The sequence below is a fragment of the Populus alba genome, chromosome 9, assembly GCF_005239225.2.
Source record: "Populus alba chromosome 9, ASM523922v2, whole genome shotgun sequence".
NCBI classification, from domain to species: Eukaryota; Viridiplantae; Streptophyta; class Magnoliopsida; order Malpighiales; family Salicaceae; genus Populus; species Populus alba.
The window spans coordinates 12,821,160-12,841,521 of record NC_133292.1 but is presented as its reverse complement, the minus strand read 5'-3'; the positions used below and the strand labels follow the sequence as shown (position 1 = coordinate 12,841,521).

Below are 20,362 nucleotides of genomic sequence, written 5' to 3'. Positions count from 1 at the left end.
GTTATTCTCTCTTTTCATCTTGCAGATGATCGATTGCAAGTAGTCCCAAAACCTAATGGTTGTGGCTCCAATGGGTGTGGCTATCAACTTGTTATTCTAGGAGATTGTCTTCTGCAACATCATTGTGCAACCAAGGAGAATTTGAGTTATGGTTATGGAATATGGAGTGGTGGAGTCTTGGGTCAAGAAGTACAACATGGGAGCTTACTTGCCAAGGGGTTTGGAACAAGATAAATCATTCAAGGTTTCTAAGTTCTATTTGAACAGCGGATTTGTTAAAGTTTTATGCTTGTTGAAGAACGGTGAGATGTTGTTGGAGTATGAATGCAGAGCTCTCTTCTGTCCCAAAGCATGGGACGTTCAAGGATCTTATGTATCATGGGGTGCCAGGGTTATATGAAGCAGTTCTTCATGCTGGGAACCTCCGTTGGATTGACTCAGTTACTGAGACTTGGTGTGCAGAAAAACAAGGAAGAGTTTGCTTCTCATAAACTCTGTTTACTCTGTTCTTTTTGTTATTGCTGCAGTCCTTGTGTCTGTTTGGAACTGTGTTATTGTGTGAAATCACAAATATGTGACCCAAGCTTCGGTGCTTGCCAATTATACCATCAGTTTGGTGTTGGCCAATATACTGCAAACCATTTCATTTATGGCAAAATCCTCTACCTATCAAGTATATTTTATCCAAAACACATTGAAACAGAATGGATCTTTTATTAAGCAGAGTATGCTACTGCTCATCAGAAGAATCATTGTTGCTTCAGGGGATATTTTTCAAGTCTAAACAAAATCAAATCACTGAAGTCTCAAACCACATCACTCAACATGAGTTGCAAATTATTCTACCGGCCTAAGTTCTCCAGTAACCAGTGCAAATTTCCGGTGCTGAGACAAGACAGAAGGGACCTTGACTGCTTGAATTATTGATGCCAAGTCATTAGAGGACGACTCTGTGTTTTGCTTGGTTGCATTTAGTACTGTTTGCAAGATTTGCAAGGGGTCACCATGGCTCACAATCAAGACGGCACACCTGCACAGCAATTGATAATTAAAACAAAGCCTTTACAGCCAATGCCAACGTTCACATTAAAATGCAACTTGAAAAAGAATGGGTTTCTTTTATATGTTCCCAGAAACGTTCAATATTTCCTAAAAACACTTTGATGGATTATAAGGTGATAATACTGAGGATACTAAAACTGTTTCCTCATTTTCTGGATCATACTTTTCATAATACCATAGAAACATGGACATGCTTACCCTTGAAATTCTGACTCGATAATTGCCAGAGCACTTGCAAGTCTAGTAGCGACATCATTAACACTTTCTCCACCTTCTGGTCGTGTGAATGGATCTTTCTCATCAAGTGCCCATATCTCAGCATACTGTCGATTGAGAAAGAAAAAAGGTAAGCCTCAATTGCTAGGGTGAAGGGCTGTGCTTCTTTGGCTTAGATGGTGTGGGTTATTGAGTGAGACCATTGTTGCAGTGAGTGCTCCATCTTACCATATACATGTACAAAAGACCCTTAATCTAGTAGCCTTATGGCAAGAAAAAAAAATCCACGAATGTGTTACCTTATCATGTGAAAAAAGTTCAAATGAAGGACCAAAATAGCGTTCTCGAAGATCTCCCATCATCTGCCAAGTAGCATTTACTTTATAATGAGTATGAGGAATAACAACAAACACACAAGAAAAAACTCATTATATTTAATTGACTGAACACAGGTTTCTGATAGAAAAGAGACCAGAAGTTCAGCAGATTATTTTCTTCAGATGTACAACACTTTTCAAGCACTTCGGTGCAGCAGATAAGTAGATGCACTAAATAAAGAATGCTCATTGGGTTAGGTAACTCACTTTACATTGAGGACCTTCAAAAGGAAGATTCAAAACAGATGCAACAACTTTGGCAGTGTGGCTTGTTCTTGCAAATGGAGAGTAGCAGATGCGAACACTTTCAAGTGGTATGTTTCTCTCTTTCAATTCCTGCACAGATTATACAGTTAGCTGGATATGCAGCGGACTCTTAAATTTGCTGAAGGGGGGAATCAACAACTGTAGTTAAAGAAAGCCAATTACTAAGGGATAAAAAAGAGTTCCATCAAGCCATTAGCAATTGCAGCTTTCTCCTCACGTATACCGCCAACCTTGATATCATTGGCAAAAGGAATTCACAAAATCATAAACAAAGTTATTTGATGCTCAGCATGATATGCCCTTGTATGCTACCAAGTGCCAACTCCCCACCCAGAGGCTCCAATCTCATTTTCCATATTGTTCAGTCTTTACTTTCTCCTTGTTTATTGAAAACCTTTTGTCAACCCATCCTCTATAACAACATCAAGCATTTTAAAAAATTGGCTTTTCAAATTCTTTCCTTAAACTCTCTCACACGTCAATTATCTCTACAACAACATCCTAGAAATCTTTCATTTTTGGTCTCTTTGTCATCCACAAATGCTTCCAACAAAGTGATACCACAGCCTATCCAAATTCAGAATACCATCATTTTCCAATGTACCCCATTCTTGCATAATTCTTAGAGTGATATTCCCAGCTGACATGCATACGTTTATATTCTCTTGCAAATAGTAATTGATTGTCCACCCTCAAAAAAACTCCTACAGGAAACAACTACTTTCTTCCCATAATCTCTTGTCAATTTTAAGACACGCCAAACTTTGATTTCTTTGGTCCTTTTATGTCTTTACAGTACAAAGTTCGCAAAAGTGTTGGGTAGTGCTCAAACAGGGATAGAAAGCAAGTTGAAGTACATAATTTTGAAAACTCACATAATCAACTCAGCTATTCCATCTCGTCCCAAGGTCTGGCATCTTCAAAAGTTTTGAATATTCAAACCATCATCAGAAACCTGAACTTCTTAGTTTTTCTAAAGGACCTTCCATGCTTTGCTGCTTATGAAATTGAAAAACCTCAAGTCATAGACTATAACATCCTAAACCTCTCTAACTCTAGGAATTCAAGGATTTGTCCGAAAAGGTGTCAATTTTTTTCAAAATACAATCAGAACTGCCCTTTTATTTTGTGAATTACGATGCCCATAAAATTAGAACAAAGCCTAAGAACCAGCTAGTCTATGCAAATAGAATACATAGGAACAGCAGATAAGAAGGATAAAACATGAAAGATGTTATCTTTTTGAAAAATGCAATCTTCACACTGAAATACACACCTTAAGGAACAATTCTCCAGCCAACTGTGCCTGACCAACACCTTCATCTGCTAATTGGTATTCTTCCTTGATCCCATTTTCCTGTTATAAAATCACCCACTGGTTATAAACAAGCATTGAAACAGGTTTAGGAATAAAAGGTAGAGTTTTTAAAAAGATAGGTAGTAACACCATAGAGGAAACAATGAGACCCTTTTCATTAGGAATGCTCTTTCCATGCCTTAAAACCCAATATTTGTTTCTCAAAAACATTTTTTTTTCCATAGCCAGAATCTCTCTCTCTTCTCCTCCACACTCCCCTCCCTCTTCTTCTGCCTGTTTCTAAAAATCGGGCAGATGACCACATATTTAATGCTTCATGTCAATGACGTGGCAGTTCCTCATTGGTCAGCTCCAGTAATAGTCAACCAAAGTCAAGAAAATGAATTCTAAACATATGACGTGTTATAATTCTATCGGATAATCAAGATCACACTATAATGAAGCCGACGTCATTGAATCCAACATATATAGCCAAACCCCTGATCTCACCATTTTAGACAGGGAAGCTAACAATGAAGGGATAAATTGAAGAGAGAGAGACTAGAGAGTGACAAATTTACACTCCGAGATTTCACTAAGTTCAGATTTTTTTTCTTTTTCCTACTGTTATGGCTCTCAATCTGCGTCAAAAACAGACAGGTCAGTGCCTTTTCTCCCTCTCTCTTTGGATCTCTTGTGGAATGAAGCAATAACCCATTTTTTATTACCTAGTTTTAAGCCCAAATAACCTCTTAAGTTCATTCCTTTTTGCTTAATTTCGTGTATTTAGTGAGTAAGTTTTGATTTTGATGTGAACCCATTTTCTGTTATTTAGATTTGATCCCAAATTACACTTACAAGTTTTTTTCCTTTTTTTTTAATCTGATGTGTTTTTTGATCAAGTTTTGTAATTTCATTTTTTTGGGGGCTGCAGAATGTATAATCCGGATGCTAAATCTGAACCAACCTTTGAATGCAACTGGTACTGCTAATGAAGAGATTTACAAGATCTTGATCTATGATAAATTTTGTCAAAATATATTATCTCCATTGATTCATGTCAAGGATCTGAGAAAACATGGGGTTACTCTTTATTTCCTTATTGACAAGGATCGAAAGCCTGTCCATGATGTCCCTGCTGTGTACTTTGTTCAACCAAGTCAAGTTAATGTTCAGAGGATTGTTGCTGATGCGTCACGCTCGCTTTATGATAGCTTGCACCTTAATTTTTCTTCATCTATTCCTCGTCCGCTTCTTGAGGATCTTGCATCCGGGACATTGAATTCGGAGTCCATAGATAAGATTTTGAAGGTGCATGACCAGTATTTGGAGTTTGTGACTTTGGAGCATAACTTGTTTTCGTTGGCGCAGAAGTCTTGTTATGTTCAGTTGAATGATCCATCTGCTGGTGATAGAGAGATTGAGGAGATTGTTGAGAAGGTTGCTAGTGGGTTATTTTGTGTGTTGGCAACACTCGCTGTTGTGCCAGTTATTAGGTGTCCAAGTGGAGGGCCAGCAGAGATGGTGGCGTCGGTGTTAGATCAGAAGTTGAGAGATCATTTATTGTCAAAGAACAATTTGTTTACAGAAGGTGGGGGTTTTGCGAGCTCATTTCAGAGGCCAGTTTTGTGTATATTTGATCGAAATTTTGAATTGTCAGTTGGAATACAACATGATTTTAGGTATCTTCCTCTTGTTCATGATGTTCTTGGCTTGAGGCTTAACAGGTTGAGTGTGCCAGGGGAAAAGGGTGGGATGAGGTCATATGAATTGGATAGTTCTGATCCATTTTGGGTGGCAAATGGGTCCCTGGAGTTTCCTGAAGTTGCAGTGGAAATTGAGACTCAATTGAACAAGTATAAGAAGGATGTTGATGAGCTTAATAGGAGGACTGGAGGAACTGATGGGGCTGAGTTTGAGGGGACGGACTTGATTGGGAACACCAAGCATTTGATGAATGCTGTGAACTCTCTGCCTGAATTGACAGAGCGGAAGCAGGTGATTGATAAGCACACAAACATTGCAACTGTTTTGTTGGGTGAGATCAAGGAGAGGTCTCTTGATTCCTATGCAAAAAAAGAGGATGACATGATGGTCAGAGGAGGGATTGATCGGAATGAACTTTTGGGTGTGCTTAGAGGGAAAGGAACCAAGATGGATAAGCTCAGATTTGCAATCATTTACCTTATATGTTCTGAAAGTATTAATCCGTCAGAAGTGGAAGCCATTGAAACTTCTCTAAGGGAGTCTGAGGTTGATACTTGTGCATTCCAGTATGTGAAGAAAATGAAGTCCTTAAATGTGTCATTGGCATCATCAAATTCTGCCAGTCGAAGTAACATTGTTGATTGGGCTGAAAAACTTTATGGGCAGTCAATTAGCGCTGTGACAGCTGGTGTGAAGAATTTATTATCTAGTGATAGGCAGCTGGCATTAACGAGGATTGTGGAAGCTTTGATGGAGGGGAGGCCAAATCCTGATGTGGATTCTTACCTTGTGTTTGATCCTCGAGCTCCCAAGTCAGGCTCTGGGACCAGTGGCAGCCATCTGAAAGGGCCATTTAAAGAAGCTATAGTGTTTATGATCGGTGGTGGTAATTATATGGAGTATGGAAGCTTGCAAGAATTTGCACAGCGTCAGCAGCCTGTCAAGCATGTTATATATGGAACAACAGAAATCCTCACTGGAATTGAGTTCGTTGAGCAGCTTACAGTGTTGGGGCAGAAGATGGGATTGGGTAGTACTGTGGCTTCTCCTGCTCCAACCCTCTAGTTCAGGTATTTTTGTATATGCATTATAAGGCCAGTTGTTTCATGGTTGATGCGTGAAAAAAAGGAGCTTCGAATGTTGATTCAGCATGAATGGATTGTTGGCAGAAAAGGTTTTGAAGCTGGTTAATAGCTGAGAATTAGGTTTTCGTATTTCTTGGGTATAACGCTATATGGAGGCTTTTTCAAATAGAACTCTGACTTTCTTTGACACTGAAAGGATCCCTTTTATGTTCATTATATTGAGAGATGGTATCCGCCATTAAAAAACGTTTTCTGAGCTTCATTGAAGTTAATCTTTGTATGGTTAGAAAAAGAATATTTCATTTCTTCTTTCGAAAATGTGATTGCTAGAGAATTATTTGTTAGTTTTAATCCGTACATTGTATGCATGACCGTTCAATTATTTCAACCTTTGTGAGATGAAGAATTGAGTGCTTGATAATCGCCTGTGGAGGCGATCTATCAGGATGCCTATGGTTTTGCCGTCATTGTCTTTTAATCCACCCTTCCTTTTATCTGATCTGTTTTTTGATGAGTTAGGCATCAGACGTTGGCATTTCCTTGTCATTGTTCATTATCAGGCTGCAAAACATTGGAAGAAATAGCTACTGGTGACAGCTAGGGGTGGGTGCTCATTGTATATTTCATCATCTTCTGAAGTCGACTGTTTGAGTTTGAGGATCACCGAATTTACGTACTCTGTTCCGAGTAATATCCTGGTTCCGATGCAGAATGATAAACCAAACTGCTATATTCAGGGTGCCAAGTGAGCTCTATAATTGCCCTAATCATCGTCGTAGCCTTAAAAGGTTCAAATATCCCATCACCTTCCAAGAGAAATTGTTGAGAGGGAAGCTTTCCAAATTAAGAACTCCTGATGTGATGTAATTTACAGGCAATTACGATGCAGATTGGTCGACCAAAGACAAGGCAGCAGGTAAACGGTTTTATAGGTGTCAGCTTCTCTAGCTGTTGATGAACCTTTGAAGGCCCGAAGCTGATTTTAGCTGACCTTAGTTGAGTTATATTATGCTGAGAGATTTCTTTTCTGAGCCTTTCAATATGAGATGGTCCAAAAATGTTCAAAAATCAAAATCCCTAAGAAATATTTCATAAGTCATTACAGGGCAATAAAATAAAATAAACATGTGATAATATTTATTCATAAATCTGAGTTCCTATTTTATTATTATTTATTGAGTAAAAATCTAAATATTCATAATAGCAAAGTAGTTAAACAAAAACATGCCCCAAATCTTTCCTACATTTATTGACAACAGCATCCTTTATCAATATTTATATTTATTAGATGGAAAATATTAACAAATATTCTCCGAAGGACCTAACCGAAAATTTTCAAAACATTTGATATCTGATTGATAGTCTTTTGTTTTAGACTCTAACTGAGAATAAATATATACAATAGGGACTACAATTAAGCTTTCCGCAACATCTTCACTTTCCTCTTCCTTTCTATTCTAGTCTCCTCGATTACCAAATTACGCGCTCTTTTCTCCCTCTCCTTTGATGGCCTCCTAGCCCTAATTTCCAAAAATCAAACGCAAAAAATCCATAAGCCTCCATGGCTCGCCGGTCTTTCTCCCTCCTCAAAGCCCTAACCAAACCCACCACCTCCTTCTCTCTAACCCCCATCCCAACTTCCCGGTCCGTTACCTACATGCCGCGACCCGGAGACGGAACACCACGCGCAGTCACCCTCATCCCCGGAGACGGAATCGGGCCTTTAGTCACCAACGCAGTAGAACAAGTAATGCAAGCGATGCACGCACCGGTTTACTTCGAGAAATACGAAGTCCACGGCGACATGAATCGCATTCCGGCAGAAGTTATCGAATCGATTAAGAAAAACAAAGTTTGTCTGAAAGGAGGATTGAGGACTCCGGTCGGTGGTGGTGTCAGCTCGCTGAATGTTTCGTTAAGGAAGGAATTGGATTTGTATGCTTCGCTGGTGAATTGTTTTAATTTGCCAGGGTTACCTACACGGCACGAAAATGTTGATATTGTTGTTATTAGAGAGAATACTGAAGGGGAATACGCTGGGCTTGAGCATGAAGTGGTTCCTGGTGTTGTTGAAAGCCTTAAAGTAATCAACCTTTATTGTTTGTTTGACTTAGTGAATTGTTCTGTTGTTTATTGTGTTTATCATTAGTTAATGATTTGCTAATTGTTTTGTTAATAATCATGATCATTGAATATTTGTGACCCACTAAAGGGACATGTTGATTTGATGGATGGGATTTTCCCGGAAGTGATTCCGGGAAGAACCTAAACTAGTATTATTCTATCGCCCCCCATGAACAATAGTTTCTCTTGTGATAATTATGTTTTGCATATTCAAGTTCGAGTTTTAGGTAGATTGAAATCTTATAAAACTGATTTGACGATTGTTTGTTTCATTTTGAATAATTACTTTTTGTTGTTTGTGATTTGTTCCTTTTTTTATATATATAATGGTGTGTTGATGGTGACGAATATGTTTTTAGGTGATAACGAAGTTTTGCTCGGAGAGAATTGCGAAATATGCATTTGAGTATGCGTATTTGAATAATAGGAAGACAGTGACGGCAGTGCATAAGGCAAATATTATGAAACTTGCAGATGGATTGTTTTTGGAGTCTTGCAGAGAGGTTGCGAAGAAATATCCGAGTATAAAGTATACTGAGATTATTGTGGATAATTGCTGTATGCAGCTGGTTTCGAAACCTGAGCAATTTGATGTGATGGTTAGTGATTTTTTGAAAACTTTTGTTCATTATTGTTTGAATTGATGTCTATGGAGGATATTATTCATTATTAGTTGATTTCTATGTATTTATGGTGTTGGTATGCAACCTCAGTTTTGACGTGTTGGAACAAGGCTGTTGTTCAGCAGCAGGTCTCTCGGTAGCATTTGCTGTCGTGAGAGAATTATCAATTCATATGGTTAGGAAAGAAATTGTCTTGTGATTAAATGTAGCACCCTATTTAATAATACAAGGATGCTAAAACCATGGTGTAAACTAATTGAGAATTGGACTTGCAGTTTTTGTCTTTTCATGTCTCCTCACTGAGCTTCTTGCAGTGGCTACTGTCTGCAATCAATAGTCTTGTGCATGCTTGATTGTCAACTGTTTAGCTCTTTTGACTTTAGACCTTTTCACTAATGAAAGCTCTGTTATTTTCTGTACAGGTTACTCCTAATCTCTATGGCAATCTTGTGGCAAATACAGCTGCTGGTATAGCTGGAGGCACTGGTGTCATGCCAGGAGGTATGAATTTGGTTAAAGTTGTAATTATGCAAAAGACTTTTCCCTACCTTCTTTATTGGAGTTATCAGTTAAGGAATCCTGAATCTTGAAGCTTGTTAGGGGCTTGATTGTTTCACGTCCTTTGTACCTTTTCTGTTATTATTAGCTCTATAAGCTTGCCTTATAAAAAAAAAATTGGCCACTACAGGTAATGTGGGAGCTGATTATGCTGTTTTTGAGCAAGGTGCTTCTGCTGGAAACGTGGGAAAAGAAAAAATGGTAGAACTAAAGAAGGCAAATCCAGTGGCCTTGCTCCTCTCGTCCGCCATGATGCTGAGACACCTTCAGTTTCCTTCATTTGCTGATAGACTTGAGACTGCAGTGAAGCATGTAATATCTGAGGGGAAGTGTCGAACCAAAGACCTTGGTGGAGACAGCACCACACAAGAGGTGGTTGATGCTGTCATTGCTAATCTGGACTGATCCGTACCAGGAATTCTGCCCCCTGATTGTCAGCCATTGTTTCATACTATCATGTCTTCCTGTGCAAGTATCGTGCCACCGTTCTTCCCCCCTCCCCTGCTATACAAGTTAATCCTATTCTACTGCAGGATTATCTTATAGTGTCTGTTATTCATTTTCTTTTCCTCCCAAATAAGATAAGGCTTTTCTTTTCTGGTTGTGATGGAATCAGGGAACGTTTTAATAAGAACCTGCCCCTGATTGTTCAGCTATATTGCTCCATCCTTTATTGGAATCTTGAGCTCTGGAACAGGCAATTGGCTTTGAGTTCTCAAAGGTAGGCACCACTAAATGGCTACAAAGACTAATTAATTACTAAACGTTAATAATCACTATTAGGTCGAGGCAACCCACCTACAAAAAATCCCAGGTACCTTGCCTAAAACAGCAAAATAAATATGAATCTTGACCTTTAGCATATAAATTGTCAATGGAATAGATGATGGAGATCAAATTTATCCCAAATTGAAAATTCAAGGACTCAAAAAGTCCTGCACCAGAATTTGAGTATATACCTAGTTAAATCTAAATTAAATTAAAAATGTACACACTCTCTGTGTTCAGCGAGGGGACACCCAGTCTTGAAAAGCAAGATTTGGAGGAACGTGGTGGTGAAAAGGTAAAAGTTGGTGTTGGAGACGTCATGGATGGGGAAGGAACGGGCTTTGTCAGAGAGGACGAGGAGCCTGTGAATACGGAGGAGCCGAAGTGCAAGTCGTGTAAGGATACTCTTATGGGGGACAGAGTCAATGGGGAAGGACTGTTTGAAGGATACTGTTCCGAGGAGGAATCTGACCAGGAAGATGATGGTGACGAGGAGGAGGATTGTCCTGCGATCTGTTTGTCCGCTGCTGAGAAAAGGAGGTTACATAAAAAGTAGGAAGAAACCCTAATTATTAAGGTGTTGGGGAAGATAGTAGGGTACCTCTACTAGCAAGCCTACTCGGTCAGTACTGGAAGCAAAAGGATGGAGCGAAATCCGGGCAATGATTTTGTATCTGGATGACTATAGGACAGTATTATTTGGAGGGTTTTGGATCATGTTCTTACTGTGCGCCAATGGCATCCACATTTGATCCTGATCGATGAAGCCATCATTGATAAAGCAGTTTGCGTTCGTACAGGCTCCATCTAGAATACCATGACGAGGGCTTGTTGACTCGGATAGGCAAATACTTTTGGCGCCAGAACTGTGCACGTGGATGTTACTACTCTTGAAGGTACCTGAACTTTATTCAATTTGCACTTTGCTTCTTCTTCATCTCCTAGGTGCCGACTTCTCCACCTTGTTCAATTTTCAAGTTGCTTTCCAACATTGATTAGTTAAACTATTTAGGTCTGTTCAAATTTCATTTGCCGGAAAGTAGTTGTATTTTTAAAAGTAAATTTTTAAAAAATAAATTCTAGAAAAATAAATTATTTTTTTATATTTAGTAGTGTAATAAAAAATAAATTAAAAAATATTTTCTAGTATTTGATTATGTTATGAAAAATAAGCTGAAAAATAACTTATTAATATTTAATTTTTTTTAAAATTTATTAAAATAATGAGGAACAAATCTTATAAATTAAAATGTTAAATGAGAATGAAATTGAAAAAAATATATATAATTTCATAAATTATCTCAAATAAATAAATAATAATCAAAATAAAAATAAAAATAAAAAAAAAAAAAAAGATGAAGAAATTAAAATAATAATAATTAACATTTCATAACTTATTTTAAATAAAATAAATAACAATCAAAAGAATGAGGATCAAATTTAATAGATAAAAAATTTCAATTAAAAATGATAAGAAAAAAGCAAATAATAATTATAAAAATAAGAATCAAAATTAATATAAAAATTAAATTCTAATGGATGAAATTGAAAAATAAATATTGAAGATAAAATATATATAGCAATCAAAAGTTTGAGGATCAAATTTGATATAATCAATAAATAATATGGTATTTCTAAATTTTTCACAACTTTCAAAAAATGTTTTCTGCTCAAAATAAAAGGAAAACACTTTATTAAAAACCAAACCAAATTTTTATTTGATTGGAAAGTATTTTCCATTAACCAGAAAGCATTTTTCGTTAATCAATTTTTCTAATAGCAAACAAAAACATGAAAGTTTGAAAAATAGTTTTCCGGAAATCAATTTTTAAGAAACAAATGCAGCCTTAAAATGAAAGATACATGTTTTGGGCCAATAAACTTCAGTTCAAATTTTAGTTCTAAACCCAACCCTTAGATATTTTTAAAAAGAAATATATATATATATATATATATATATAGACACACACACTTTTTATTCAAAAAAGTTGTATAAACAAGCAAGTGATTTCCTTTTTTTGTTATTTTCTATTAGAAAATTGATTATGAAAGGATTTAAAAAGTATTTAGGGTTTTACTTTGAATTGATGATTGAATGATTTAAGGAATTTAATTGAAGCATTAGCGTGTTAGTTAGTATAAAACAAATTGATTTGATTAATGAAATCATGAGCTTATTGAAGAATAGATTGTATCCATTACAGTTCTATTAACGTTCTTTCCTAATGATTTTCAATAGCCTCCAGTTCCGTATTTGTTTGTTTTTTTTTGTTTTTGTTTTTTGAGTGAGTGGGATAAATCTTTAATATGCATGTTATATATATATATATATATATATATGATGAGTATAATTAATTATTTTATTGAATATTTATATATGTTGTTTTATTTTTTTGAGTATTTATATTAAACTAAATTTTATTCGATATGATATATATTATTTTGATAATTACATGAGTATCTATTATATCTTAATATTGATATACTTATTAGTAACTCCATGTTAACAAAAATAATAATTAATATATATACATATAGTATATATACTTAGCTTGCTCATTCAGTAATATGTTTTTCAGGCCGAGCAAGAGGGGATCCTGAAAAATAGACAAAATTCAGATTCCTTGCTTCCACGGGATGAGCACAAATCAATGGCTTTACATTTCGAGGTTTTAGGTCTTAATTATACGCCCTAGATGCTACATCCTATATCTATTAATTGTGAAGCACTTGTTATTTTTTTTTATTTATTTAATTAATTTCTTAATTTGCAAGGAATCTCTCTGAATAATATATTGTTTGATTGGCAAGGAAGCTATGTGAATATATATGACTCTTGAGGAATAATTGGACGGTTAAAGTCCATCCATTTCTCATTAATTATATTATTATACAAAGTAACTTCAAGAAATAATTTCATGGTTAAAGAAATCTACCTTCCTTTTAACATTTATTTATTAAAAAGATTTGATTACAAGTCTTTAATTTAACTAACAAGGTTCCAACAGTACTCTAAATTATACTTTAAAACAAAGAAAATAGATTGATTGGCCACTAAAATTTATTTGAATGTGCGTTGACTAGGTATCTAATGCCATTTCTTCTTTTTATCTGCTTGCCATCGTCCTTGAGAGAAACGAAAGGTTATCCGGCCGGCAGGGTCCTTTTTTCATATATATATATATAAGGGTGGATTGACGCCATTAATTTCCGGTTTCTTATTGTATTTTCGACTATTGTTTTATAAATATTTATTTAAAATAATTTTTGATTTATTTAATTACATGCATATAAATTTTTATTGGAATTTAAATTTTTTAAACTACAGAAATACATTAAAAAAATCTTTATATAATTCTTTTTATAAAAAATAAAAATATTTTATCCACGGCCCGCACTGCATATCACATAATTACTGAATATATATATATATATATATATATATATAGGGCGTATTTTCTTAACATAAATTTAAAAAAAAAAAAATCACTTGGATAATAAAAGGAAAGGAAAACGGCATGATCGATGTACGCTGACAAGATGGTCTGTAGGAAATTCGAAATTATTCCTTTTCTCACACATGGAAAATAGTATGGCCAGTAGAATCATGAACCAAGAGAAGCTTTAAATTTCCCTATGAATATTCGCTCCTTGCCTTCCTTTTCCTTGGTAAAAAAAATATCAGGGAAACATCGATAATACCTTTTATTGGCTAGCTATTATGTATACAAATTTATACTGCAGCAACAGAAGAAATATATCACGAAATGCTTTCCAGCTATAAGGTTGCTGATTTTAGGGGTGATATTGGATATAATGGGTTGTATTTTGATTCATAATTATAATCAACTTAAATTTTGATATGTTACAAAATATAAATTCAATCAATTCAGTTTTTTTGGACCTGAATAACTTTAATATATCATGTTGGACTAAAATTTTTATGGATATTATAAATATTCACAAGTTGAGCATATTAATTTTCTTATTATTCAATGATCTTTTAAAAAAAAAATCAGGTTGAAATTGTTAGAACTAGATAAACCTCTTAAAATGCATATATTAAGAACAACTTAAAAATTATCACAATTTTCATATAAAAATAAAACAAAACAAAAATCACAGTAAAGTATTTTATCAAATAGTTAGGGAATAATATGATAGAAAGAAAAACTAGTAGGAATAAATTGTAAAGTGTTTTTAGATTTGTGATTTGACTGAGAAAATAAAAGATTTGATCTGTATTCTTGAAATTTTTATTTTTTTGTATAATTTCTTGGTTATCGAACAAAAAGATTGGAATATATTGTTACATTATCATATCAAACTTAAAAAAAGAGCAATTATAATTTATGTGAAAGTGGAGAATTAAGAGAAGGGAAAGAGATTAAACGAATGAGAGATGACTATGAGTGTGAAAATGAGAGAGAAAAGAAAAAATAATATTCATATGAAGGATTTTTATTAATTATTTACATTGAGTTGTACAAATTAGATCAAATTGAGTGGGTTTTAAAATTTTTAACCTTAACGCAACTTATGATATTTATTTATTAGATATATATTTTTAAGTAATTATTTATTTTTATATGTTTGTTTTCATTTTTTAATTAAATATGTTTTTATTTTACCTGTTTTAGTTTTTTTTTGCCTCTAACTTAAAATATTCTAAAAAATATCTAAATCATTAATAATAAACATATAGAATAACATCAATAAATAATATATATATATATATATATATATATATATATATAAAATTTCAGCTTCTCAATCATTATTCTAGATTTTTATAATGAGATGATTCAAGTCCAGTTTTATCTAGATTAAATCGTTGATTCTTCCCCCCCCCCCGGTTTAATTAATGGTCAATATTAATTCTGGATTTATTTCAAAACCTTCATTAATTAGGTGGGAATACGAAGAAGAAACCATTCGTTTGTATAATTAATTCTGATGAAAGCTAAATTACCTTTATTTTATTTTATATTTTTTAAAAAACAAATCTTAGATTGGATGGTGAAAAAAATTCAAGAAATTCACAAGCTATTAATTTGAGGCTATAATTAATACTTAAACACAAGACTTTAAACTGTCCTTAGGCCAAATCTTAGTCATTTGTGGGTTTATTAGTGACAGCATCATTTGATTATTATTTTCTTATAGGCAATTATTAATTTCTTACATGTTTTTTTCGTACTAAACAGTGGATCGAGACGTATTGCCATGAGTGATCAATATATTTAAAACAAATTCCCATTGAATGCTCGCATGTTAGGTTATCAAATGAAATGACAGAAGTAGTACTTGTCATCGTATAATTGATCACAAAGCCTCCACTTGGACACCATGAGAACCCATGATTCTAAAAGCATGAATAGGCTTTTTGAACAGCGTGAAACCTAGCTAGCTACTAGCTACTAGAGGTGGCACAAATCCTGGAAAATAGAAAGAATACATGTATAGTGGCAGAAGGAGAAGGAGAAGGAGAGAAGAAAACGGTAAGAGTGTGGAATATGAAGAAAAAGATGAGTGCTTGAACTTCCATTTAGGGCAATCCAACTTCAACTTACTTGATTTGCTTAGAAACGAAAACAGAAGGACCCCAACAATGAATCTCTTTACATGAAATGACCCCAAAGCACTAGCAGTCTTCGTTACAGGCTCATGCATGGTGGAGTTGCTTTATGCGCTAAACCTTCATTAAAAAAAAAGAAAAAATACGTCCAAATAGGGTAAGCAAACTCATAAGTGATGGCAAATCTTGGAAAGGTTCTAGCAACACTCATCTCAGGAATTTTACCTTTTGATATAAAAGATCACAAGTATTTCCTAGCTTGAGAATGTCTTAGCAGGATCTGCTTAATAAATTCTATCTGTCTTCTTCTAAGTTCAAAAAAAAAAAAACCCAAAAAAAGAGTGGGAGTTGCTTCAGTGGATACCTACATCACACTTTAAACTCTTCAGCTCTGCCATGCACATAGAGATATAATAATCACATGTAGCAGAGTTGTTAATTTGGAAGAATATTACTGCTTAATTATCTATTGGTTTTTGGCTAATCAAGGATCAATGTGAGTGCGTAATTAATTTATAGATTTCAAAGAGTCATAAACTAAAATATTAAATAATCCAATTATTTTCTTTTATGAAAGAATAATCCAATTAATTATGTGTGTACAGCTAGGTAGCATGATCTAGTCGTATAGATGAGTAAAACCAAGTCAAGAGTTATTTTGTACGTATTGAATACCGTCTTTGTTTCTGAATTACAATGATTAATCTTGATTGATACATAATTAATTAAACTATTTGAACGACTTCGTTTTGGAACTTTGAATTTTGCACTTTGATCATTTTTGTTTGTGGAGCTAATCAAAAATGAATGTAACGAATTAGATATGTGTTTCATGTTTTTAGAGCATTTAAAAAATCCTTTTATTTTAAAACTATATATTGTAAAAACTAATTTATTTTATATATTTACTTTGAAAAACAACATATATGGACACTTTGAAAAACAACATATATAACCCTTTCCAACAATCTTCTAAAACAAAACACACACACACACACATTTAGTGAATTAATGATGATGTTCCACAATTATCTATCTATTATGGATATACAGAGTCGTCTTGTACCTCTGTTGCAAGTAATGGTCTCCCGCACATCCGCTAAGAATTTTTATTTTTTTTCCCAGCTTTACCGCCCTTGTGCTGATGCTTAGTTTGTTTTAAAGGCTTGAAAAAATATATTCTTTATCACGTGGACAAACGTAGCTTTAGTACGTACACGCCCATTTTCTTAAAGTCCCACTTTTTAATTTTTAATTTTTTTTTTATAACCCCACCTCCCTTGAGGCTCACGAGTTTCCATGGATCCAAAGCAGCACATCTGAGCACTATAAGTAGGAGAGGCTACCACCCTCAATCCGCAGCACGAGTCCTTCCAAAGCTGAAGAAAACAGAGTCGTATTATTATTATTTGCTTATTTACTACTCTCTTCACAGCTTAACTCCTTTATTCTACAGCTACCACTGATCTAGCTATATATATCTACTTGTTATGGCAAAACTGTCGGATCCTCTTGTGGTTGGGAGAGTGATTGGAGATGTAATTGATTATTTCACTCCAAATGTGAAAATGACTGTCACTTACAACTCCAACAAGCAGGTTTATAATGGCCATGAGCTTTTCCCATCTGCTGTCACTCAAAAACCTAAAGTTGAGGTCCATGGTGGTGATATGAGATCTTTTTTCACCCTGGTAGGGTTTTGTAATTTCCTGTTACTTCCCAGTTAATATGCCCACGAATTTCATTTTTCTTTGATGTTTGTATGTATACCATGATCAATTTTATTCTAACTAGCTATATATATATACACACCTTGATGACTGCAGGTCATGACAGACCCAGATGTTCCAGGACCTAGTGATCCGTACCTGAGGGAGCACCTACACTGGTATATATATGAATTCCTCTAATTTTGCTCACTTTATATAGGACTGAAGCTAGGAAAGAATTATCTCCATAAACGAAAAGTGAAAAAGCAGTAGTAACAATTGAATTCTAGTAACAATCCGAGAGGAGATCGATCGAGTTAAAAAGGCTGATTCTATCGTTTCCAGATTTCTTCGTAAAACTTGTGAGTGGAAAAGGTGTGCTCGTAGCACCAAAATAGTAGAAAAAAGAAAGGTTAAGATCACTTGTATACATTTTTAGCAAAATACATGCTCGTTACTTACTTGATCTCGATTTGGCCAATATGTTTACAGGATAGTGACTGATATCCCAGGCACCACAGATGCCTCATTCGGTATGATTCCTCACCCTAATCTAGAAAGAAAAATCATCATAATATATATGTGAATGGTTTTTTAATTTGGGGGATGAAAATAAACCATATATATATATATATATACACACACACACTCTTGCAGGAAGGGAAGTGGTGAGCTATGAGATGCCAAGGCCTAACATCGGGATCCACAGGTTTGTTTACCTTCTTTTCAGGCAGAAAGGAAGACAAACGGTGAGCGCACCATCCTCAAGGGACAAATTTAACACGAGGAAATTTGCAGAAGAAAATGAGCTTGACCTGCCGGTAGCAGCTGTCTTCTTCAATGCTCAAAGGGAAACAGCTGCAAGGAGACGTTGAGATCTAAAGGGTACTCCCAAGAAGAAGATTCAATAATAACCATGCATATTTGTCATGCCCTACTACTGTACTTCATGCAGCAGGAGAGGGTTAAAAAAAAAACTTAATTAATTAATTAGTATTTATGGATGGTTTAAGCTATGAATAATAAACAGTTCAGATCAATATTGCAATATTATCGTTGAGTGAATTGGTTACCCTAAGAGTAAGACCTCTTATATGTTATCTTTGTATTCTTAGCAATCTCTACTGATAATAAAAATAGAGGGAAACCTCAAGCATATACATGATTTCATTATCAATTATTTTTGTATGCCTTTGCGTTGTTGTCGGGGTGAAATAAATATTTTGTTTGTTTGATTATTCGCTTATAATGATTCATTGGTGATTTAATTATATTATTATAATCTTTTTTATTATTAACATGAGTGTTCGGGCCAGCTTGTATATAGTTCGACTAATTCCATGGATCCTGAAGTAAACGACCATGTAAACCTCTAGTGATCATCATATTAGCAACCACATGACTCGAACTTAAGACCACAAAGGGAGCAAATTTCTTGGTCTCAATCTCTTGCCACTACACCACCTATTAGATAGTTTATATTATCATAATCTTGTTTGTGCACTACATTTTCATATTGATTTTATTTATGTTTTTCTTATTGGGTTTGAATAAAAGTAAAAATAGATCTCATTTTCATTAAAAATTGCTTAATCCAAATTTATATAGTAATTTTTAAAAAGTTGGAATCAATGTTTAATGTGTTTTATTGATTGAAATTGAATTAAAAAAAATTACTATATCATAAATCTTAAAAATATAAAACATATCTATTTTCTCGATGCTTATAATCAAATTTAAGCTCTTAATTAGTGCCAGTTTTTAAAATAAATACAAGTGTATTACTTGATTTTGCAATGTTTTAAGGAAAAATTAAAACTTAATTAAAAAGTAATTAGAATTAAAACAATACATAATTAATTCATCAACTCATATACGATCATAATTTCCTTAACAATTTGAAGGATGTTGACGTGGATTGGTCCAGTTTAGCAAGTAGTTTTCTTGAATTTTTATAAATAAATAAAAAATTAACTTGGTACATAAGTTTAAAATTTTCACTTTCTTGTGTGCATGGTTAATGGCAAGAGCTAGGGACTCAATTTATGCGTTAATCTTATAATATATGAAAAAAATATTATTGGTTAAAATTTAAATACATCAATACGCAAGGAATTTATGTGTCTCAACTATAGATTATACTTAGAATTACATAAGTTTTACTATACTGACTCTAAAATCTTATGATTTTATTAATTTTAATTTGTTCTAAATGTAATCTAGACAATATTACTTTTACATTCATAATTGACGGTAAATAACATATATATTTTTTGTTAATTTGCACATGATTCTATGTAATCATTAATTACTCACAAATTAAGAGACTCAATAAACCCTAATATATATACAGCTTTAGTTTCAAAATAATAATAATAAAGAAAAATGTTTTACATCAAAATACATAAAATCTCTATTTATTTTTAGAGCATCCAATAGTCAAGCTAAAAACGCATATATATTAAAGCTTATTAGAATTTCATTTTTGACATATTTTTGGAGAATTAATAAGCACATACAAACCACAACATATATAATCTTTTAATTGTTATTATTCATTTCATTTGTGAAAAAAATTGAAGAGAAAAAAGAAGAAGAGAGATTCGTAATTATTTATTAACAATGAGAGAGGCCTGAAATTAATCTTGCCATGATGGGTATTTGTGTGCTCTCTAACTATGGGTAAAAAGATTGCACACACCAACAGCCTCTTTTGGGTATGAAATTAGGATAAGATGGAAAATCAAATAACAAAGGATATAAACCTGAGTTGGAAGGGTATAATTAATAATTTTAATAAATACTAAGACTAAAATGTAAATTGCTCAAAGTTTAAGAGGTTGCCATAATATTGTTTTTAATTAGGTACAAAGTTTGGCCCTATTAAAAATCACAGTGGTCCCTCTAGTTTAACATTTTTTTTTTATCAAATTTATCCCTCTACTACTACAAATCTGGGTGCGATCGATCTTAAACTTTCGTTGATGCATG

The 20,362-nt window shown here is 33.9% G+C and overlaps 4 protein-coding genes across 8 annotated transcripts; 3 read left to right on the top strand and 1 right to left on the bottom strand.

The window, feature by feature from the left end:
• Positions 1-694: 694 nt before the first annotated feature.
• Positions 695-3,504, bottom strand: LOC118032312 (uncharacterized). Its single transcript, XM_035036989.2, has 6 exons — positions 3,370-3,504; positions 3,199-3,279; positions 1,863-1,991; positions 1,578-1,640; positions 1,261-1,385; positions 695-1,030 (listed from the first exon to the last, which is right to left on the bottom strand). The coding sequence occupies exons 1-6, from the start codon at positions 3,460-3,462 to the stop codon at positions 838-840; spliced, it is 684 nt and encodes a 227-aa protein (XP_034892880.1). The 5' UTR covers positions 3,463-3,504; the 3' UTR covers positions 695-837.
• Positions 3,505-3,720: 216 nt separating this feature from the next.
• Positions 3,721-8,633, top strand: LOC118032308 (SEC1 family transport protein SLY1). 5 transcript variants are annotated; one of them, XR_012170737.1, is made up of 4 exons: positions 3,721-3,879; positions 4,154-5,996; positions 6,531-6,799; positions 6,886-7,026. XR_012170737.1 is itself a non-coding variant. In XM_073411370.1 (3 exons), exons 1-2 carry the CDS (start codon positions 3,849-3,851, stop codon positions 5,989-5,991), a joined length of 1,869 nt encoding a protein of 622 aa, XP_073267471.1. In that variant the 5' UTR covers positions 3,721-3,848; the 3' UTR covers positions 5,992-5,996; positions 8,495-8,633. The 5 variants fall into 5 exon arrangements, 4 of the variants coding, with proteins under 4 accessions (XP_073267471.1, XP_034892877.1, XP_034892876.1 ...); XM_073411370.1 differs by lacking the exons at positions 6,531-6,799; positions 6,886-7,026 and adding an exon at positions 8,495-8,633; XM_035036986.2 differs by having other exon boundaries at positions 6,572-7,026.
• Positions 7,426-9,968, top strand: LOC118032311 (isocitrate dehydrogenase [NAD] regulatory subunit 1, mitochondrial). Its single transcript, XM_035036988.2, has 4 exons — positions 7,426-8,094; positions 8,495-8,734; positions 9,181-9,259; positions 9,447-9,968. The coding sequence occupies exons 1-4, from the start codon at positions 7,573-7,575 to the stop codon at positions 9,719-9,721; spliced, it is 1,116 nt and encodes a 371-aa protein (XP_034892879.1). The 5' UTR covers positions 7,426-7,572; the 3' UTR covers positions 9,722-9,968.
• Positions 9,969-17,076: 7,108 nt separating this feature from the next.
• LOC118032339 (CEN-like protein 2) lies at positions 17,077-18,519 on the top strand. The gene is made up of 4 exons (XM_035037018.2): positions 17,077-17,353; positions 17,489-17,550; positions 17,864-17,904; positions 18,029-18,519. Exons 1-4 carry the CDS (start codon positions 17,153-17,155, stop codon positions 18,244-18,246), a joined length of 522 nt encoding a protein of 173 aa, XP_034892909.1. The 5' UTR covers positions 17,077-17,152; the 3' UTR covers positions 18,247-18,519.
• Positions 18,520-20,362: the final 1,843 nt, after the last annotated feature.